This window comes from Corylus avellana, chromosome ca3 (assembly GCF_901000735.1).
Source record: "Corylus avellana chromosome ca3, CavTom2PMs-1.0".
NCBI classification, from domain to species: domain Eukaryota; kingdom Viridiplantae; phylum Streptophyta; class Magnoliopsida; order Fagales; family Betulaceae; genus Corylus; species Corylus avellana.
In genome coordinates this window covers 26216593-26239791 of record NC_081543.1, presented here as the reverse complement: position 1 = coordinate 26239791, position 23199 = coordinate 26216593, and the positions used below count along the sequence as shown (strand labels likewise).

General features: G+C 36.1%; 2 protein-coding genes across 2 annotated transcripts; one reads left to right on the top strand and one right to left on the bottom strand.

The window, feature by feature from the left end:
- Window positions 1–891: 891 nt before the first annotated feature.
- Window positions 892–4443, bottom strand: LOC132175470 (uncharacterized). The gene is made up of 5 exons (XM_059587425.1): window positions 4164–4443; window positions 3335–3401; window positions 2657–2705; window positions 1298–1342; window positions 892–1176 (listed from the first exon to the last, which is right to left on the bottom strand). Exons 1-5 carry the CDS (start codon window positions 4425–4427, stop codon window positions 1110–1112), a joined length of 492 nt encoding a protein of 163 aa, XP_059443408.1. The 5' UTR covers window positions 4428–4443; the 3' UTR covers window positions 892–1109.
- Window positions 4444–9691: 5248 nt separating this feature from the next.
- LOC132173842 (kinesin-like protein KIN-14J) lies at window positions 9692–20063 on the top strand. Its single transcript, XM_059585477.1, has 22 exons — window positions 9692–9972; window positions 10855–11009; window positions 11101–11258; window positions 11406–11504; window positions 11924–12170; window positions 12606–12706; window positions 12815–12898; window positions 13036–13113; window positions 13207–13299; window positions 13375–13404; window positions 14213–14554; window positions 14629–14710; window positions 14807–14902; window positions 14988–15167; window positions 15294–15400; window positions 15486–15665; window positions 15808–15971; window positions 16079–16332; window positions 16462–16625; window positions 18299–18858; window positions 19418–19545; window positions 19686–20063. Exons 2-22 carry the CDS (start codon window positions 10901–10903, stop codon window positions 19745–19747), a joined length of 3318 nt encoding a protein of 1105 aa, XP_059441460.1. The 5' UTR covers window positions 9692–9972; window positions 10855–10900; the 3' UTR covers window positions 19748–20063.
- Window positions 20064–23199: the final 3136 nt, after the last annotated feature.

The following is a 23199-nucleotide window of genomic DNA, read 5'->3' as shown; positions in this document are numbered from 1 at the left end:
GTGTTGAAAAGTAAGAGTAATTGTAGCATTACTCTTTTTTTTTTAGAACTCTTGAGACTACTTTCCACCCTAGTCTCCCTAGTGCTGGCAAAATGAGTTGATAGGGCAACCCGCTTACAACCCGTCACCCGATTAGCCTCAACCCGGACACGACACAACAAAATTAACGGGTTACCGACGCGGAGAGAGAGAGAGACTTACCGTGTCAACCCGAAGACAAAATCAGCGCAAGAGAGAGAGATACCGAAAACGAAGAGAGAGAGAGAGAGAGAGAGATACTGAGGATAGAGTGAGAGGGAGAGGGAGAAAGAGACGTAAGCTGAGAGTGAGAGGGATGCGGTGGCACAGAGAGAGAGAGAGAGTGGCGGCTGACAGTGAGAGGGAGAAAGAAATGGAGGTTTATTTTGGTTTTGCAATTACCCTTTTAGCCTTTAGGAACTAAAGTTTTTTTTTTTTTCTTCTTTTTTTTTTATTATTATTTTTTTAAAATGGGTGTGGCGGGTGACCCGTAAGTTCCTGCCATAACAAAAATAAACGGGTGACCGTTTATGATCAAAACCGGTAACTTCGTGTTTATGTCGAGTTCGCAGGTCGTATCAAAATTGCTAGCCCTAAGTCTCCCCAATTGCTTTACCTCTTGAAAGGAGGCACTAGGCTGGGGCGTCACAGAAGTGCATCCCATATAGAGCCTTCCATATTAGTTACCCAAATTGCTAGCAATTTGAAAAATTAATCGCTTTAAATCTCGATCCAATTTAGTTGAGTTGGCATGAGGCAAAGGCTTCAAGTTTTAGTGGGAATTGTGTTCTGCTTCAATCTTTACCTCATGTCCTCTAAATTCAGACGCAGTCCACAAATGCTCTCCAAATCCTAGACCCATCAGCCGAAAGGTAAACAAATCTCCTGGTTTATTTGCACTGAATGGGGCAGCATGTTCAATACATCCAAAAATTAAAAAAGTTGAGAGAAAGATTTCAACATGCACTGCATATCACAAATGAATTCTATAATTCCCAGATCCCAAGCAAAAACAATCCTACATAAGTACAGAGGAAGTAAGGGAAAAGACTAAGCAATTGATGTAAATAATGTGCCGAGCAGCTCCAACTTCATGGAAGACGGAGGAGCCTGTTCACACCTGAGTCTAGAGCATCTACATTTCTCCTCAGGATTTTCCTTCAAGAACATTAAGGACTCAAAGATAACAGAAAGATGAAAAGTGAAGAACGACAACAATAATAATTCAATACATCGATGCAACATGTATCCACAGTAAAGAAACGAAAGGAAAGGATACAGCTGCATAGCTAGATTGTCTACGCCCTTCATCTCCTCATTTAATCTGTTAAAATATCCAAATCAGGTTACAAAAGCCATATTAAACATGCAAAAGTAAAAGCACTGATATAAAAATTCTGCTCTTCTTCCAAGTTGATATTGAGAATGTGCTAGGGGGTGTTTGGCAAATGCCAGCACGAACATCGATACCCAAGACACTGTAGCGACACTGTAGCTTGGCAGCAGGTCATCAATTGTTGCCCACTTGCTGCGCTTATTGTGCTGGAAAACCAATGGGGTAAAAGACAAATAAGCCCATTTATTAGAAAAATAGAAAACCAACGACTCTTCACGCTCCCTCATCCCCAAGCTGAGTTCTCTCGCAGGCACTGTTCCTGACGTTCCCAAGCTCCCTCAAAACTCCCCTCTTCTGCAATTCGTCATTTCATCCTCTCCTTCCTCCCTCATTTGTTTTTCCACACAAAGGAACTCTGAGCTCTCTCATCCCAAGCTCTGAGCTCCCTCTTGGAGGCACTGTTCCTCGTCCCCAATTTTTTTCCCTTCTTCCGCAATTCGTCATTTCTTCCTCTCCCTGCTCCCCCATTTGTCTTGCCACAGCTTAAAAGCCAGTTATGCCGATGGATAGCTCCGGTCAGTCACTCCGAACATCTCCCCGATCAATATCAAAAATCAAGGTTTGCTTAATTTTTCAGAGAAATCGATTCAGCTAGTGATGAAGGTGCGGCTGATTCCCTTCCCCTGTTGATCCTCCTATATAAACGATCCACAGAGAACGGGGGAAAGAGAAAGAGAATGGTGGAAAGAGGAAGGATATGGAAGGAGGAGGAAGGAGTGGGTGTTGCTGGGGAAGATGAAGCTTCTCGCTGTGCTGTGAGATGGGGGGGAAAAAATTTGGGTATATTTTGGTGAAGGGGTGAGTGTTGGTGGGGAAGGGGATATTCACGCTGTGCTGTGAGATATGGGGGGGAAAAATTTCAGCAAGCTTTTTGTGTGGGTGTTTTGAAGGTGCAAATAGTCATTGTCTAGCATAAGAAAGGGGTAAAATAGTCAGCGTGCAGCAAGCAGTTTGACTGCTTTTCTCAATGTCTTCGGCGCCGAGTTGGAGCTACAGTGCCGTGGAAAAAGGCTACAGTGCGCAAGGGGTTAACAAACAGACCCCTAAACCTCGCTAAAACTCCTAGATACCGGCCACTATATGAGGAACCAGAACCATTATGGTAAACCAATTTCCCAAAACTTACAATCATAAAAATGGAAGCTTTCAAAATTATCTGGAGGGCAAGATATTGAGAACAACAACATAACTTTAAACCATTTCTAATATCTTTTGAATCAAAAGGTGAAAATTAAAAAATACCTTAGAGATGAATTTATGTATCGATTCCCCTTGGTTGCTGCATCAAGAACTGCATAGTGAAAGAAAAAAACAGTATAGTAAAAAAATATGAAAGAAGAATATGCGTCACACCAGGAGGGCCATGAAATAACCAAACAATTAGTTACGTCATATTTCAGGGAGCAAATCAAGCCATATCGGCAATGTACTAAAGTTCTAGTGACTTTAGTTTCTCATATAAAGCATATAAAAGCGAAACTCTTAAGTGACCTAGAGTCTCATGCAAAGTGTGTGCATGTATACTAAATAATCTATCTAATCAATTAGATAGTGAAAATTAGTTGATGATCAAATTTGTTAGAAAAAATATAGTTGGTCTAGTATTTCATAAAAACTATACCCGTGGTGCTTGTCACATCTATCTAATATTTGCTGCCATTTCCCAATCAGCCACCCAAGAAATGGTATGGGAAGTCAAACGAGACAGGACTCATAGATTGCCATCTGATGGAAATAAAGTGTCTTTTTCACACTTGTTTGACTTAAATGTTTAATTACACAACAGATCCATCACTTGGAGGACTTGGTCACCACAATGATAATCATGACTTTTACATTACAAAATAGATCATCCCGGGTTTAGGCCTTTTAGCTAACCTAGATAATAGATAGCATTATATGCATTATGTAAACTTTTACCAGATTCTTGAAGGCGGCCTGCAGCATCGTTGAAGCAATGCATATGATCAACCGAGCTACTAGTAACCTACAACATTCACATTGTTCCATCAGACAAACTGTTAAGGGAACTATGGTCATTTTCAACAGCAAAAATTGCTGGTTTATGCATGACTATGTGAAATGGATGAACTAAGAAAGATTGGAAATCAATTATGATTGAGTTGTTGAGAAACTTTAATTAAAGAAGATAAATGTGTACCTTCACATGCGAAATTATTTCATAATTTATTGTGCACCAGAAAACAAAGGCATTTACTCAGCTGAGCCTAATATATCTATTTGGCCCATTAAGACCATTAGTTGGTAATCAAAAACATCATTATTCAAAATCCAATTTTCTTTCTTATCTTTTACTTTTCTCAGCAACAAAATAGTTAAAATACGAATATATATATATATAGTAATTTACTAACTCGATTTTCCTTTCTTTTCATTCGTTTTCTCGGCAATCAAACAGAAATTAGAATAAAAAAGAATCTCTAATATGAGCTAACCTATTATTCAGAAACCAAACACAATCTCATACATTTCAACATTTGAACCCAAATTTCCTTTGTTTTCCTCTCTTTTCCTGCATTTTCTCAGCATCCAAACAAAAAATAAACGAAAACCCCCAAAAAAAAGGAATTCTCAAACGAGAGCTAACCTATTATTTAAAAACCAAATACAACGTCATACATCTTAACATTTGAACCCAAATTTCTTTTCCCACATTTTCGCAGCATCCAGACAAAATAAAACAAAAAGAAAAAAAAAAAAAAAAATCAAGCAAAGAGCTAAGCTTTACCTCAGACAGAGCTAAGCGAAGAGAATCGAATAGAGAAGTGAAGCTCTCCGCGATGGCAACGGAGTCTCTCTCCAAGACTTCGAGGGCTCTGAACATCTCGGTCTGGTCGAGAGTGGGTCTCGATTCAGTGCGGCCATCCTGAGAAGAATCGGACCCGGGTCGGGGAAATGTGGACGGTGGATCAAGCGGCTTTGGTTCTGAGATTGGGGTTTCTGAGTTGCAGTCAGTGTCTCCCTGAGCTCGCTGGTCCTCTCCTCCCTCCATATCGATGCGGTTTTGATCCGGTGCTACTTACTATGTTCTCTATTCGGTGCAATTGGTTCCAAGAATTCTTGGGTCTGAAGAGTGGGCCTTTGGTCACGGCCCAGCTTTCGGCCCATGATAAAGATTGGCCTTATGTGCCAGATGCAGGTAGGAACATCCAAAATAACACTACCCAAAAAAAAAAAGCACTACCCAAAAATTAAATAATTAAATTTACTTAATTTATAGTGTTACTCGTAGTGACTTCAAATTAATTACCTGTTAATTAGCTAAATTAATTATATTAAACAACTAATCAGAATATAATGCAGTGGAAAGCGGAATTAAATAATATGAGGGAACATGATTCTCTTCAGTCCATTATGAACTGAAAAATATCCAGTTCATGGTTAAGATTTCTTCTCAGAAATGTTATGGCCACAAATGGGACACATATCCTATTAATAAAAATAATAATAAAATATTATTTTAAATTAAAAAAAAATTAATAAATAAAGTAAGAAAAAAGAAGGGGGTGGCTAGCCACCATAGGGGGTGGCCAAACTTATTTGGGTAGGTGGTTTGACACCCCTAATATGGCTAGTGCTCTTTAGCCACCCTTAATGGTTTTACAGGGGTGGTTCGCCACCTCCCCATCTTGCAAGTGGGTCAACTACCTCAGCTAACAGGTGGCCGGACCCACCTTGTCTGTAGGGGTGGGCTGAGCCACCTCAGCACCTTGGGGTGGTTCAGCACCCCTTTGCAAGATGAGGTGGCTCTAACCACCCCCATGGCCTATGGGGGTGGTTCAACCACCCCCTGGCCGACCATTGGGGGTGGCTCAAAGCCACCCCCTACCCAAAATGGGGGTGGCCAGGTGGCCTCCTTTTTCTTTTTCTTTTTTTTTTATTAATTTTTTAAATTTAAAATAATATTTTTTTAAAAAAATTTTTATTAGTGGGATATGTGTCCTATTTGTGGCCATAAGATTTCTGAGAAGAAACCCTAGTCATGAATTGAATATTTTTCAGACTATAATGGACTGGAGAGGATCATCTTCCATAATATGAGGCATTTAATCGCATGTCATTAAATAATCATCATTACAAACCCAAAGCTTTCAAATAGACATTAATATTACAATAATAATTAACCACTAACTAATCAAACTTAACATTGCAAGTCATTCGCAAGGCATCTTTATCTTATTGAATTTCTCACTCTACAATCTAGTAACCTGCTAAACAACAAAACACCAAAGTGCTCTACTGGTGGAAGAAAATAACTACATAATTGTAAGACTTAGTGAGTAAATTGTTATGAAATTGGTTTATGCAATGAGCTTTAAGGAATAGTTTATGATCATCGATATTAAACGTTGGCGATAGTCCAAGTAGTGAGACGTCCAACTGTATCACCTATGGAGACGGCCCAAGTAGTGAGGCGACCATAGGTGCCAATTTTTCATGTGATGATGATCAAGATATAGTTTCCCATCCCCAAATTGCAAAGGAATGGAAATGGAAAACAATTAAAAGAATGAAATAAATGTCAAAAGGAAAATGTAAAAAAGGAAAAAAGTAAGGGCTCGTTTGGTTCGCGGAATGACTATTCCATCAGGAAAGGAATAGCTATTCCTAGGAATAGAAGAGTGTTTAATGGAATAGCTATTCATATTCCTTAATTTGGTTGAAGCGTTGGAATAGAGTGTGGAATAGAATAACTATTCATATTCCTTTGTTTGGTAAGTCCAATAGGATGGTGAATGGAATCATATTGTAATCAAATTTTCTAAAATACCCTTATGATACAAATTTAATTTATTTTTATTAAGGACTTTTTTTTGTTTTTTTTTTTTTTGAAACATAAACAACTATACTATAATTTATTTATTTATTTTTTTTAAAAAAAGAAAATTACAGAAATGAAAGGAAAATTACATAGCCAAATATATAGATATTGGAATGTCAATTTTGTCAAGTATATGGCCTTTTTATGGGATAACCATTCTTAGGAATATGCCTTACCAAACAAAGGAATGACTATTCCACATGAATAGCTATTCCATTCCAAAGACCTATTCCGCGAACTAAATAGGCCCTGAGGTGTGTATTGTATGATGGATGTGGTCATAGTTTCAATACAAGTATGCGCATATTAATACATGATTACCTTAAGAGTCTCTTAAATGAATATGAATGGTACGTATTTTTTTATGCATGGGAAAAGCATGTTTATGATGTGCAAGGTTTTACGTTCAAATTCAGGTAAAACTCTCTGTAAGTTTTGAGAAAAAATGATGGAAGGATTCATGGTTTTCTCTTAAATCATAAGAGAGGGGAGAGAAATGTAATTTAAGGGCCTTATAATTTCAAAAGTTTGCGTGAGTATAATGATCATCTCACCATTTGGTCATCTAATTTAACTTCAAACCCTAATGGCAAGGGTGAGATTGTACATTTTTAAAAGTTTGATACACTAAATTGTGAATTTTTGAACTTTAGGGGATATTGCAATATAAAAGTTCAAGGTAGTTATGTAAAGTTTTCCCTTTTGTTGCACATCATACGTGGGAATAGCCATTCCCCTACAAAGAGAAATAATTATTCATTTAAAAATGAGAGGAATAACTACTTTTAGATGAATAAAATGGAGTTTCCAAAAAATTTCATTGTTTCTTTTTTTCTTCAAACCCAAAATTTATATATATAAAAAACTTCTTAAATATTTTATGGGTGGTTGACCACTCCAATAGAGCACCAGGGGTGATTGCACCACCCTGGGTGCCATTAGGGGGTTTACCTTGAGGGGCTCCAAGAGTAGTGTGACCGCTCCTAATGTTCTGTTAGAGTATTTCCATGTAGCAACTATTATGATTAGAAGTGGCGAGGATTCCCCATTGTAGTCCTCATTTCCCATCTCCTTTGTATTGCTTAGAAAACAAAAATGTATGGTACTTCCATACAAAAAAACAATAGGTTAAAATAATATATTTTAACAAACCCTCATACATCCTTGAACCTTTCAATTGATATATATAAAATTTAGCAAGACATTTGGCCAGCACCAAGAGAGAGCTCTCTTAGTTTGTTAATATGTTTTGAAGGGTATTTTTTATTTGAAAAAAAATATTTTGATAAAAGTTGTTTTTGTGTTTAAGTTGTTTGTTAGTGTTTTTGTTTTGAAAAAAAAAAAACAAAAGACATAAAATAATTACTGTTGAAACAAATGAAACTTTTTTTTTTTTAAATTTTTTTATCACGATGGTATGTTAGTCATGTTAAAACATGTTAGCGTGACATATGTCAAGGTTATGTTTGAATAGTTATATTAAAACAATTGTCCCATGAGTAGTAGAAATGAACACCCATTGTCGATTCAATTTGGTCAGTTTGTTCATTGTGTCTTTTGTTTGCTTAAGAGGTTGTTTTTTGCTCATTTGTTGAATGCATGATTTGAGAGCTAGAATATCATTTGCTTGTAAAATTTAGTCGGCAATGTGGGCCGGACAATCTCTCCCCACCCCCACCCTTTCTTAAGGTTTAAATAGTCGTCCATTATTTATTTATTTATGAGTGGTTGAAAGGGTTCAACTTTTGGGCATTTGTTTTTTTCGAGAGATGTGTAAATGTCAACTACCAAACTGATGATTATTCTTTAAATGGAATCAACTATAAGCCTTTTTTGCCATATAGTAGCCCTTTCATTTCAGTCCAAAACGCAAGGTCCAAGCCAAATTGAATTGGACCAACACAAAAGCAATTCTATTTAACCACTTTCAAATCACGTCAATCGCTTGTTCATTGGGGTATATTGCATAGTGCATTCAAGACAAAGATAAGGATTCAATATATAATTACTTGCGTGAATTGTTAGTAATGTGGTCAGGTAATGTAAGAGATCATATATTGAATCTATTTGTTCAAGTCATTGGTTAGACAACCCAAAATTTTATTTCGACATGTGGTTTCATATAAGGTATCCATATTACATGTTCAAATTGATAGCAATTTAGACAAATAATTGCAGTGAATCTCAATCCGTAAGATAAATGGTATCACAACAAGTAGTTAGGAATTCATAAGATTTGTCTAACGGCTCGTAGCTACCAAAATCGTCTATTGACCTCTAAATTACCACCATGGTGGTGGCTATAGCTAGATAACCACCACTTGTGGAGATAAGCTCTAACAATTAGGGCAGTCTAGTAAACTCCTTTAGAGCTAGTTTTATTTCTCAAATGTTGAAAACTCTCTTTTCAATACTGTTTGCCCCCACAAACACGTACACTTTTCAAAAACAAATTATTGAATTCTTTTCAAAGTTCATTCTTTTTTAAAAAATAAAACACAAAACATTTTTAAAAAATATAAAAGGATTGTGTAGTCGCTACCACACAATGGCAATCGTATGGCAGCCATTGTGTGGTGGTTCCACGGTGATTGCCAACCCATTTTGTCTAACTTGGTAACCAGCGGCTATCGCCACTCGCCAGGGCCACCAAAACACTATTACACCGTCATTGTGGCGCAACACTTTCTATTTTTTATTTTATAAAGATATTTCTCAAATTTTAACTTTTACAACACACTCTTCCAAAAATTTTATCAAACCAATTTTTTTTAAAGGAAAATGCTAAATGTTCTCCTAATTTTATGTGGATATTATTTTATAAAAACCGAGTGAGAGAAATAAGGGCCAACTTTTTTTTTACGTTTTTAGAAAATAATACCTACCTATGACCTGAAGAGCACTTGGATACATACATTTAAATGAAAATCACCCGCATTAAGCTAATGACTTTAGCAAAAAATTGAGTGAGTTATATATATATATATATATATATATTTCTATTTATCATTCTCTTCAATAAAAATAAAGAAATACTTGAAAAATAATATTTAAGTGAAATAATAAAAATAAATAGTTAAAATAAAAAGAAAAATATATGTGCTTTAAAAATTAAGTAATTAAAAAAAAAAAAAAATTTGGTAAACCGAAAATGGTGAATCCTCTTGCACCGGAAAGAAATAAATCTCCACGTCATTTTTAGCTAAAAATTGATTCGACCTGGCTACAAACAATGCGCGTGGGACCCACACCACATCGCGCTGTGCTTACTCGTTTGGTCTGTCGCTAATTTCAAATACAAAGTAAAAGACAAAAAGTACAAGGCGGGAACGCACACTCCAAAAATAGTGGGGGGGCGAAATAGCAATTAGGTAAAAATATGAGCCCCTCATTTTAAAATACAAAGAATCACAAAAAGCAAATCCTTTGCCATTCCAGTCCCACATTTCCCAACGTTTCCAACAAACAGAGAAAGAGGAAAAAAAAAGAAAAAAAAGAAAAAGAAAAAGAAAATCCTCTCCTCTCTCATCGCTCTCGCTCTCGGAAATCTCGGGCCTGAATTTCGGCGATTTCGGCTCCGTTTCGCTGACGGATCGGTCCGAAACGCGCACTGTTTCGCTGTTGTATGTTTATGTATGTAACGCCGATCTCGGAGCTCGGCGACTTCTGATTTCCGAAGATCTCAACCGCCTATCGCAGTCCTATGAACTCCCAGGTTCGTACTTTTCAGCTACATTCCGCACGTGCATCTCTCATTCTTGCGAAAATTGGGGTTTTGTGCGGATCTGATCTGTGGGATTTGACAATGCGAGACAAGAAATGCTGGCTTTTTGTTTGCTTGTTTAATTTTTTTGGTGTTAAATTATGCTCTGTTAGGTTGCTGAGAAAATGGAGGTCTAAGAGAAGAAAGTTCAATTTTTGCGGAATATATTATTTTCTGTTTGTTTTGTTTAACAAAAGACGAGAAATTAAACTCAGCTAAGCAAAAGAATTGTAGAAAAGTGTTGGAGAAGAAAAGAAATTAAGCGCGCCGCTTTATGTTTTAGCTATTTTCCTTTTTAATTTTGGGTTAATAATTGTAATTAGACAAAAAGTTACGCGCTTTATTGAGGATTACAGTGCTGTTAGGATCAAACCGCTATCTTTCTAACTTGGCGTTTTAGATCGCCTTGTTCCATGGTAAAACAGGCCTTAAAATTGAGGAGTCTGATGGATTTTTCTGAGTGCGCTTATGAAAATTTGTGACGAAGTTTTATATAAGCAATATATTGCTTGCTCATCAAGTTTTCCTTCTTTCTTTGTTCAGACCTGTAATTTTGGTTGTTTACATATATATACTTGCTAGCCTTCATGATATCTACTCGCTTGCCTAGCATACTATTAAGAGAAGTATAACTTTATAACATATGTATTAATTGATCCATTGGTCAAAACAATTTCTAGTCTTTAAATGGTATGGTGTGGGTTATGCTTTCTCAAGTGAGAGATGTATGCTTGGATTCTTCATATCAGCCTCCAGTGACTACATTTTGTTCCTTAAGTTTAAAGTAGACTGATTTTTCTAATTTGTGTGCATGGAATTGTTTCCTTGTAGCAGTGTCCATAATTGATCAGGGAAACAAGGCATTTAAGAAGGTCTCATCATGAGCACCTGGTTACCGTACACAGGTGAAAATGGGGGATTCGGCTATTTAAATGGAGCAAGTGGTGAAGATGTTCAACACCTAGAAAGTTTCGGCGGTGTGGCTGAAGGTAACTGAAGTCATGCTGCTTTAGCACATAACTTGGTACCGTTTGATTTTTCTCTTTCTATTTTTTTTTACATTTGAACTCTTATTTTTAGGTTACCAGCGATCTTCTCTGGTGGAGTGGTTAAATGGTATGCTTCCTCATTTATGTTTGCCATTGGAAGCTTCAGAGGAGGAGCTGAGAGCATGCTTGATTGATGGCACTGTTCTATGCTGCATCTTGAAGAAGCTCAGTCGTGGTTCGATAGATATAGTAGGATTACCTTTTGTCTTGTTCGTTTATAACCTTTTTGGATTTTATATTATCTTTTGCTTTATGAATTTTTCTTGTTCTGTTTCCTCTTTTTCTTTTTGTTTCCATATTGTACTATTCCATTTGATCATGCACTTTCTACTTTAGGGAGGCAGTCCCGAGTCTGGTCTCCAAAATGTCAGAAGGTTTTTGGGAGCTATCGATGAAATAGGATTGCTTGGATTTGAACTATCAGACCTAGAGCAGGTATTTGTTTTTAATATTGCATATATAGCAGCATGATTTCATTGCACTTGTCAATCATATAATTGGGCTCATTGAAATTGACAATCATGTGGGCAACTTCTCCTTGGTTCTGTTACATTAGGCCATGACCTTAGGTTGTCTCATATATATGTTTATACTACTTTTGAATTGACCCAACCTTGAGAGAAGTGTTTGGTAGTATTGTGGTTCATTATCCATTATGCCTAAAGAAAAAAACTGAACTGTATTGTCTGTGAAACCAACTCTCAGTTCAGTTCTGGGTTTTGCTGAATTTTCCCAACTTGAATTGAGTTGCACCTGTATTTGGTTTGCAAAAATTTAAATCCTTGGTGGTTCGTTATCTCTTCTTAACTTTTTCTTATACTCATTTTGGTTGATTGTCCGATATTATTTTTCAGGGATCCATGGTGCCAGTTTTGCAGTGCCTTAATAATCTTAGAGTGCATTTTAATTCTAATGTTGGGGGAGAAAACTTTCAAAATCATTTGAGAAAAAGATGGGATCTGCCAGAGGTAGGCTCTTTAGAGGGAAATGATCTTTCCCAAGGGGATGTGTCATCACATGGACAACACTCAGCTGAAAATGGAGAGTTGCAAAGAGATTCAGTTGATGCCAAATTTCAACATCCTTTGCATGGTCCCTCAGGTATGCTTATCCTATCTTAATTGACAGGGAACATAATTTAAGTGTGCGTGAAACCTGGCTTGTGGTGAATGTGTGTGTAAATTCAAATACATAATGCATGAGATTGTGCATACAGTATGTGATGCATTAAAAGTGGCTGTCTGGTTGTGGTGGGCTGCCTTAATTAATGAATGACTAGATGTGCAAGGTTCAGTGCAATGAACTTTAAGAAGCAGGATTGGGTTGGGAGAGACTTGGTTTCATTTCATATGAGGAGCTGTTGGTCTTGCAATTCATTATCTTGGACATGAGAGGCAACCACTGAAAGTTTGGGGTGGGGCTGGGGGCATTAAGGCACACATGTCATTCTGCTTGCCACATTTGTCTTGCTGTTTTTAGTGTTTTAATTGTTGGTTTTGCTTATTCTTTCATTTATATTTTTTCATTCTTTTGTAGAGCCATCAGATGCTTTACTACATCATCTTGGAGAGCAAGGATGTTTTGCTGATTCTTCTGATGCTAAAATTTTGGACATGATAAATTCAAACAATTTGGATGTAAGCTCATTATTTTCCTTTATGCAGATGATTGAAATTTTGCTTTTTCTACCAATTCAATTGGAAGTTTGATGCTTTTCTCAAGTTTTATTGCAATTCTTGTTACAGAAGGCATCAACTCGATTGCTTTTCAACATAGTGAATAAGATTTTGGATGATAGCATGCAAAGAAAGGACGAAGATCTACCTAATGTATGACAGTAAGAGGACACCTGGGTGCTTTATAACTAAAGCATGCTTGAAGCCTTGAACTAATACATTGTTATGATTCTTTCTCTTTATTGTTTGCCATTTTGTATCACTCACTATTTTTCCCCCCCATTTTGCAGCGTGTGGCATGGCTGCTTAGAAAAACCTTGCAAGTTATTGAAGAGAGAATTTCAAACCATGCGGAAAACTTAAAAATTGTAAAATGCTTTAGAGATTTTCTTCCAAAATTCAGAGATTATGGTTTTATACTGCTCATGAGTAATAAGTGTTTGTATGTTGCATGTTTGCAGCAAAGTAATCTTTATAAAGCTCGTGAGGAGAACTATTTATCAAAAATAAGAGTACTTGAAACCATTGCAACGGGGACTACCGAAGAAATTGAGGTACTCTTGGTTTCAGGTGTTTGCCTTTTGTTTTTGTTTCCCCCAATTGATTTTAACTGTTCTTGTTTCCTATAGGTTGTTATGAAACAACTTCAGCAGATAAAGGTGCTGCACTGTTCTTAGCCCTATCTTTATATTCAAATATAATGAAACATATTTCTGTTATTCATCCAAGATTTTAATAGCTGTCTTATAGAATTAGCAATCCAAAGTTTCTCATATGACTTCTTAACCTGCCTTTTATCTTATATTCACTAGTACATATTAGGTATCATGTCTTTTAAGTAATCCTTAAGTTTCTTCCCCTAATGAGCATTATGTAGCTGTGTCACTTATCTTGAAGAGAGCTAATATGACTTGTTATAGTTAGCTGTACAAATTGATGATCATGCATGCTAATGTTGTACTGTCTTGAGTGAAAAAACCGCAGTCCATTAGTTTCACTTTTCTGAAGGAAGTAAGCATATTAATAGTGGTTATTACTTATTAGTATGTCAATTTTATCTTTAGATAACGTACACAGTTATGTCTTGCACATTTGATCCATTATGCAAGTGTATATTACATATTTGATGAAGCACGAGTGATAATTAAAATCTTTGCTGCTCAATTAAGGAGCAGGTTCTGCCATATTTGTGGAATATGAAGAATTATTATGAATTTATGTTTCTTAACTTATATGATTCTTAAATAGTATGTAAAAATGCTAATAAATATATCACATTGAAAATGATGATAAAGACAACAAATTAAGAAAAATGTCGATGAGACTTATTATATTTTTTAGTTTGTAAAACCAGAATCTTGCTGCAACAGGGTTCTTGGTAGTTATTGTCTAGTGAGTTTATGTTGCTCCTAATATACTTTTATGTGCCTCACAAAGTAAAAAATAAACTTTTATGTGATGTGGCAGATCGAAAAGGCCAAAATAGAAGATAAACAGAAACTTGAGGAGCGGGATGTGGTAAAATTAAGGGAAGAGAAGGATCATAGTGATATGGAGATTTTGGCACTGAAACAAGAACTAGAAGTGGCCAAAAAGACACATGAAGATCATTGCTTGCAATTAGAAACAAATGCTAAGGAAGCTGTAATTGAGTTGGAGAAGAAGTTAAAAGAACTTGAGTGCCTTTTAGCAGATTCAAGGAAGAAGGTGGAAGAACTTGAGGCATTTTCTGAATCTAAATCACGGAGATGGAAAAAGAAAGAGAGAATCTACAAGAGATATATAGATTGTCATTTTGGAAATTTGCAGGTTTGCCTTAATTCTCTTTTTCTTGATCTCATATCTTTTGGATATTGATCCTTTAACGAGGTTTTATTGTTTAGGAATCGAGGGTGGCTTTAGAGTCCATAAAACACGAAGTCTTGAAGACAAAACAAAGTTATGTGGAGGAATTCTATTACTTGGGTAGGATTGATTATTTAAAGTTAGTTTACATCCTGCTTAATGTTGTGCATTTATCTTTGTCTGGGAATTTTTTCTTAAGTATGCTCTCTTAAACAGGATTGAAGCTTAAAGGACTGGCAGATGCTGCTGAAAATTATCATACAGTTCTAGCAGAGAATCGTAGGTTGTATAATGAGGTTCAGGACTTGAAAGGTACATCTTAGTCTTCCTTAGTTTGTTGTTGCTTGAGTTTGTCAGTTCTTAGTTTCACTCTATCCTTTCGCCCTCCCTTATGCAGGAAATATTAGAGTATATTGTCGCATAAGACCATTCCTTCCAGGACAAAGTAAGAAGCAGACCATCATTGAATATATTGGTGAAAATGGTGAATTAGTTATTGTGAATCCCTCTAAGCAAGGAAAAGACACCCGTAGGTTGTTCAAGTTTAACAAGGTTTTTGGTCCAACATCTACCCAAGGTATTGATTTCCAAATGAATGATGTTTATTTATTTTGACACCTTTTATTCTAACTACTGCATCCCTTTATTAGTGAAAAAATTCTTACATTCTAATTGTTATTTATTTTGAATTATATGCTGATAGAGGAGATATTTATGGATACCCAACCATTAATCCGCTCTGTTCTTGATGGATACAATGTCTGCATATTTGCTTATGGTCAAACTGGCTCAGGAAAGACCTATACAATGGTATGCAAATCTTTCATATTGTAGCAGTTTTAATTTTTACATGATTTAGGATTGTTCCTTACATCTTTTATTGTGTTTCTTCTAGAGTGGGCCTAGTGTATCATCAGAAGAGGACTGGGGGGTCAACTATCGCGCATTAAATGATCTTTTCCTAATTTCTCAAAGCAGGAAAAGCTCCATTGCATATGAAGTTGCTGTTCAAATGGTTGAGATATATAATGAACAAGTTCGTGATCTTCTTTCAAGTGATGGTCCTCAAAAAAGATATCCTTTTTTTTTCTTTGACTTTCATTGTTACTTTTGGATTTCATTCTTGATTGTAAGTTGAATTCCATCTGATCATTTAATTACGAGCAGTACTCTTGTCTTTTAATGGAAAAGGTTTTGTTTCCTTTGACTTGCACACACTTGGGATTTGGAACACCACCCAACCAAATGGGTTAGCTGTCCCTGATGCAAGCATGCACTCTGTTGAATCAACCACAGATGTCTTGGAGTTAATGAATATTGGTTTGATGAATAGGGCAGTTGGTGCCACAGCCCTGAATGAAAGAAGTAGCAGATCCCATAGGTTGTATTCTCATTACTAACTTCTTCTGTCAACCACTTTACATGTTAGATTTTTTATTTTTTATTTTTAAAATTATTTATTGGTTCTTTTTTAATCATATCTTGCAGTGTTCTCACTGTTCATGTTCGAGGCATAGACTTGGAAACAGATGCCATCTTGCGTGGCAGTCTGCATTTGGTAGATCTTGCTGGAAGTGAGAGAGTGGGTCGGTCTGAAGCAACTGGGGATAGGCTTAGGGAGGCACAACATATAAACAAATCACTATCAGCGCTTGGAGATGTAATTTTTGCTCTAGCGCAGAAGAGTCCACATGTACCATACAGAAATAGCAAATTAACTCATGTACTTCAGAGTTCTTTAGGTACTTGTCTTATTCTTGGTCTTTGACTATGGTAATAAGATACGAGTTTCAGAGTTTGATACTGTAGTTTGAGTTTATTTTATTCACAACTTGTTTTATCTTTATTTTTTGTTCCTTTCCAAATTGTAGGTGGTCAAGCAAAAACCCTTATGTTTGTTCAGCTTAATCCGGATATAGATTCTTACTCTGAAACCATAAGTACCTTGAAGTTTGCAGAGAGGGTTTCTGGTGTAGAGTTAGGTGCTGCACAGAGCAACAAAGAGGGAAGAGATGTTAGAGAACTTATGGAACAGGTCCAATCTTTTATTCTTCTTAACTTAACATGATTTCTTAGAGATCTTGCTTTTAACATACAAAGCAGATGTTTCAGAGTGCTTTCTCATATTCCTCTTATTGGCTATTGTTTGGAGACTTTTTTGATATTCTACTCACTCTAAACTATTAGCTAAATATTTCACAAGGTTATTCACCATGTTGTTATACTACAGAAACAGACAGATTCATTTGTAGAATCCCCAACAATCCTATGAAATCAATGGTTTATCAATTAGGAATGATTTTGATATTTGGAAAAGAGGGTTGGCCGGCATGATATCAATATTGTTTGGAATGCAATTCCTTCCTTTCTAATTTGGTGCATTTGGAGAGAAAGGACGCCCAAAGCTTCAATGATCGTGAGAGAACAACTTGGATCTAAGGACTTGTTTTCTTAAATCCCCATTTGAGTGTACTTGGGTTACGCTCTTGGCTCTTTTAATGAATTTCCTTATATAAAAAAAGGAATGATTCTGATAACTGCACTTAATATTGAGGATGAGTCTGCAGGAGAAGCTGAAAAAAGTTGCACATGTAGCTTCTAAAGATCTTTGAGTAATGAAGCCCATGTCTAGCCTCATGCTGGTCAAATTCGTACCACTCGTGCAATAGCTAGTGGGTCTTGGTCATTGCATATTGGCATTTTGTGTGCATATACCACTTTTTTTTAAAAATGTTTTGGGGTTGAAAATTTGTTCTCAATTTATGGCAAATTCAGTCAAAATGTTTAACATTCTTCCACTTCTGACTCTTTTTTCCTTATTTAATTCGAAGGGGAAGTGTGGAAGAGTTCATAAGCTCTTAAGTTATGCGTACTAGGGGGTCGCAGAATAGGGTTTTGTAACCCCAACTACTCAATTATGAACAATTGAATTGGGTTCAAGAGGAAATTTGAGCACTGATGGGGCAAAAGAAGTAGATATTTTATGGTTGGTGATTCTATTTGCAAACAAGTGCCCTCTCTATAAATTCTTTTCCAATCTGCTTATAAAAAAAAAAAAAAAAAAAAACTTTTCCAATCTGTGCTCATAATTGTTGTTGAGCAGAACATGCTTCCACCAAGTGGGCATGAGAGTGACACTGATTGGTACCACAGTTTAGCATGGCCACCACAGCTAGAGAAACAGACTATGCTTGCTTACATTGAATTTTTTCTCTCCGACTAGGAAGCACCCATGAAATTTGGCCCTAAGTTTAGCTGCCGTTATCGTGCACATCCCAGTTTCATTTGCAAAAACATTTGCAGCATTCCACTTTACGGAATTCTGTATGGTGAGCTTGATAGGATCTGATTCAGGGTCTCTTGACTTCTTAAGCTCTAGATAGGGCTTAGCTGGTTAAGGTGGAAGGTCCTTGCTCCTTGCAGTCTGTTCCATAAGAGCCATTTTGCTCGAAAGAAATTTTCTTTGGAAGCCATTATAAAGATTATTTCTTTCCCATCAATATTACAGCCTACCATGTTTGACAGTTGTTTCCCCAACCATATTCTGCCCCTACCATTTTTTGTCAGGTTTAGGGAATAAAAGGTGTGAGAAATTATTGGAGGGAAACACCTTGGGTCTCAGCTGATTACTTCACATAATGTTTAACAAGGAAGATTTTTTATTCCCTTTATTTATTTTTTTTGTCTGATTTCCTTTTTATCTTCCAGGTGGCATCTCTCAAGGAAATAGTTGCAAAGAAAGATGAGGAGATTGAGCACTTGCATCTTCTCAAGGTCAATGTTAATGGTACGATGCGTGGTATGACCTCAGTTAGGTATGGGTCTCCTTCTCCAAGAGGACATTCCGTAGAGACTCCTCGACACAGCCGAAGACTTTCAGGAGGAAAAGCCTCCGGGCGTACAGAGAAAGCTGCTTATGATATGGACAACTGTTCAGAGCAAAGTGATAAGCATTCCGAAGCTGGATCTCAGCAGTCACTGGATGAATTTAGACATCAGAAGGAATTGTCTCCACAGTCAAAGCTATCTGGAGGGAACGTAGGCCAGCATTTTACGGATGACATTGAGCTCTTGGGCTTTGGGGACGCAGATTCTGAGGAAAGATTAAGTGATATCTCTGACGGTGGTCTTTCAATGGGAACAGAAACTGATGGCTCAATAGGCAGTGTTGTGGAGTACACTCTTTTCCCTGAAGTTGCAAAACCAGCTGAAAACATACTTCCCGAGTGCACATCAGCTTCGAAACCATCAATTCAGAACTCAGAGAAGTAAGTCTTTTTCATTTTCATGATATTCCAATTGAGGTGCATTATTCTTATTGCTGGAGAACTGGCTGGTATTAATCTGATACCTTTCTTGCCCAACTAGACGGCTAACAAAGAATTTGGTATGTGCTTCTTCCAAGAGAAATGTTACAAATTACATTTTATTTCACAACTATTTCACTATACTAACGTGGCAGTCTCAACCAATCATTGATTTTATTTATTTATTTATTTATTCTTCAATAGGTGATTGAGACTACATGTCAGCATTGTAGGATAAAATTATAGTTTCTAGCATTACTCTATCGGTCACTCTTCTCTTGAGTGATCTTAGAGGCCGAGTGATTTTGAGAATTGCTACCTCTCTCTCTCTCTCTCTCTCTCTCTCTCTCTCGTACATTTTTTTTATTCCAACTTTGCTGCCTTTGGTATTTTGATGGAAGCTGTACTCAGCAACATTTCTTTTGGGGCCTGAAGAATTTCACTTGACATTGCTACTTATGGGATCACCTATATTTAAATTAATCTGACACACGATTTCCTTATATTTGCTTGAGCACAGGCCACCTTTGTTTGAACGCAGGCCAAGTTTACCATCTAAACTTCCAAAGCCACCCCAAAAGCTGGCGCAAGCAAAATCTTCTCGATTATCATTGACCAAAAGCTCCTCAAAGGTTTCTTCTTCATCAAGTAAGTAAATTTATGTATTTTTCTTTTTCTTTTTTTAATTAACTAGATTGGCATTTAAGTTTTTTAATAATCTCTGAACCATACTCTTCTCCCTACCCTTTCTCTACCCATTTTCCCAATTCCCTTGCAATGCACATCAGGTGCCAGGAAAACTTTTGGTGGCAGCTCCTCTGCAACAAGGCCCTCCAAACGGTGGCAATGAATTTGAAAGCAATTTGGTTGGCAGAAGAATATTTACGCCCACAATAGCTTGTACTTTTGGTAGGAATCCAATGTAGCTTGTATTCTAACTTCACTGTGCTCCTCACATTTTAGATTATGGCCTGCTTCCATTTATATAGTGTACTGGAAGAGGCATTGGAATCTTCACTCTGTAAAATGTGTAGTTTAGGATCACATGATTATCCATCCATGTCCTGTCATATTTCCTTTGTCTGTCGTTCTCAATGCTCTCAATGATTATCCATGTCCAGATGACATATGATATAACAACTTGGAATCTTGTAACTGGTTTGGTGGAGTCGTGCCTTTTACTGGATTTCAATTCTCTCATCGCTTAGTTGGAGAAGAAGGCTCTGTTAAGGAAGTAAAAGTCTAAACCTACTTTTCCCTTTTTTTTTTTTTTTTTTTTTTTTTTTTTTAAAAAAAAAAAATAAAATAAAATAATAAATAGAGTGAATGTATTAATGGCCTTAATTGCCAAATAAGATCTCCAAAATCAGGAGCCACATCGCAATTGAAACAAACGGTTGACTTGAACAACAATCCTATTTTAAGGGGAGAATGACAATTGCAAGCATGGGAGGAAAGAGTAATCCTACACACATTTTAACTCACTTTTAAGTGTACATTTCCTAATGTGGTGGTTAAAATCGTTGGATAGATCACCATTTTGTGTAGCATTTACTATGTTATATGCCACATTTTAATCTTACAACTATTTTATAACGTTAATGTGGCGGTCTCGATCAGTTTTTGTATATATATATGATAAACTTTTTATCTTTCTATTTATAGCATCCTCCGCTCATGTATTAGCAATTCGGTTATTCTGGATTTCAGAATACCCTTTTCTCTTTTCCCTTTCTGATCATCAGTGAAATCTCATAATATGTATATTAGAGTTTCATCAATGTATTACAGAATGTTTCATTCAATGAAAGCTTCTTCAAGTTAATTTTACAGCAGCATATTTCGTTAAGTACTTATTTTTATATATTCTATTTTCATTATGTATATTCTTGAATTTATGGTTCCAATTGAAGTATCTTCAACATTTCATATTCATGTTTATGTTTATAACTTTGTGTATCCATCTAGATATTTTGTGCATATTTAGCCTAGAATCTTACAAGCAGTCTCTGTTTAAATACATCATTATGTCTTTAATTCTTCCGTTTATGTTAACTCGTTTTGCGAGTCCCCTCCTGGTATCAGAGCCATGTGTGTTTGATCTATTCATCTTGATATCCGTTCATATATTTGTTAATTCCAAAAATCAGAATTGTAAAACAAGTATATTTTCAGTTGTTATCTTTAGCAAAACCTTTAAGTTCTATGAGATGTATCGGAAGCTGGGCTTTGTTCTCCTTGGTCTTTAATCCCTTCAGCTTTAAGGAGAAGGTTTCTGCAAAGATCTTTAAGATCTTCTTTACATTAGACTTGAGCCATGACTGCAACAATTTCTGTTTGTAAATGTGATTTATTTGCCCGGAATTGGCTTTGAACTGTAAAGGATGAGAATTCTCTCTGTATTGAGGAAGGTATTTTCTGAATGTTGAATTTGTCCCACCAGCGGACATATCTGTTTCTTTTGCAAATTCCCTGATCAATGGCATAATCCCATTTAAAGAGCCAGCGGATTTTATATTTCTTTGCCATATGGAGCAAGGAAGGAAATTGACTTTCTGCTTCATTAACTCTGTTAGCTGTAGAAAACTGTTTTAATGCATCTGAGAGCTCTGGAGGTAAAATCTCAGGGATAATCCAATGATTTTGTCACCATCTGTTGAACCACAACGGGAGCTGACTGTTGAATTTGTTATCAAAACAAAGATACCAGGAGTGATTGTTATTATTGTTTTGATAAAGAAGTACTTTTGACCATGCTTCAATCTAATCAAAGTAACTGTATTGAACTTGATTGATGGCCTTGTAGGACTTTGAGATCAGATGGGTAGTTGCCCCATTCTTTTGCTGAAATAATCTTTACGATGTACATCTTATCAAAGATTATTCTTTTCTGTTTCGGATCAAATTTGTCTTGGACTGAATCTTTACGATGTACATCTTGATGTTGTTTGGAGTAAAATGTCTATATAGAAATTGATAGATTTAGATGGGTGAAATGGAATGAAATTCAATTTAGGAGGGAAATAATTTTTTACATGATCCAAAGGATTCTTGAGGTGACGCTGGTCATGTTCTACAAAGAACAGGTTTTCTGTATAGGTTTTTTGGACAAACCTAGATCTATTGATATGGATAATTGGCTGGCTGGTATAGAATTTTTGCTGCTGTATGAATTTTGAAGAGTTTTGTTGGGTAGGGGTAAAGGTTTCTGTAGGACATTCTACCAACTGGTAAGGGTCCGGGTGGCTTGGAGATGCTAAAGTTGATGAAAAAGTAGGTCTTGGAGAACCAAGAACCTGAAACTTATTCAACATGTTAATAGGTGAATATGTTTCATAAGGGTTTACATTTTCTGGGCTCAGGAATATATGATGACTTGGTTGTGACTTGATTGAAGGTGTTTTATTTTTGTTTTTACTGGAGTGGCGTTTCAGCCATCTTTTCCCTGTAGAAATTCACAGAGTGAGGAAATCAGATATATAATTTTGATCTTCTTTGATGTATTCAATTTCAAAATCAAAGATACTTAAAATTGATTGCCATATGGAAAATCTGTTTACTTGCTATATTTTGAACATTTTTTTTCTAAAACATGTTTTGCACTTTTGCAATCAACTCGAATTAAGAATTTTTGCCTTTTGGTTTAACAAATCACTCTGAAACTTTGAGATGCATAGTACTATAGATCAAATCTTTTTTTTAATAGTATGCTTTGTGCTGTCAGCGCAGTTAGGCCGGGTAGGCTTGTAAGTCGGGAGGACATACAGTAGGACACAAAAATAGCTATTCTAGAACACTTAAAGACTAGTTAAAGAGAAGCATTTGGTAGTAGAAAGTCTTCAATTTTGTTGTCTTGTTCTTAACAAATATTTTGAATTATGTCTAGACTATTTAGATCCACTTCTTCTATGAGCTCTAGATCTAGTTTACCTTTTTTATTCGATATAGTTAATGAAGAAGAATATAACATTCCTGAAGCGAATATAGATTCACATGATTGGAACGTACTCAAGGTCCCAACTAAAGAAATTTATAAATCAAGTTTTTCACCCTTGTCATTTAGTAATGATTACAACGTAAAAATAGTTGAACAAGTCTATGCTTTAAATAAACATCATGATACATATCAATTAGTTTTTAAAGAAGTAATTAAAAAACTTAGAGAAAAGAAAATGAATTTCCTTCACATAGGATTAATCCAAGTTGTTGTAAAACCCCTAGTTTGTCTAGGAATCAAGGCCTATGTACTTTTGTGTTTAAGAGATGCAAGACATAAATATTACACTACTAGCATGTTAGGAG

Bases quoted from the DNA above. Each gene is read 5' to 3' on its own strand.
- LOC132175470 (XM_059587425.1), bottom strand. From the start codon at position 4,427: ATGGAGGGAGGAGAGGACCAGCGAGCTCAGGGAGACACTGACTGCAAC. The intron at 3,402-4,163 runs GTAAAGCTTAGC...TGAATGTTGTAG, and splicing joins TTCGCTTAGCTCTGTCTGAG to GTTACTAGTAGCTCGGTTGA. The intron at 1,177-1,297 runs GTATCCTTTCCT...ATGTTCTTGAAG, and splicing joins GACAATCTAGCTATGCAGCT to GAAAATCCTGAGGAGAAATG.
- LOC132173842 (XM_059585477.1), top strand. From the start codon at position 10,901: ATGAGCACCTGGTTACCGTACACAGGTGAAAATGGGGGATTCGGCTAT. The intron at 12,899-13,035 runs GTATGACAGTAA...CCCATTTTGCAG, and splicing joins AGGACGAAGATCTACCTAAT to CGTGTGGCATGGCTGCTTAG. The intron at 14,555-14,628 runs GTTTGCCTTAAT...TTTATTGTTTAG, and splicing joins GTCATTTTGGAAATTTGCAG to GAATCGAGGGTGGCTTTAGA.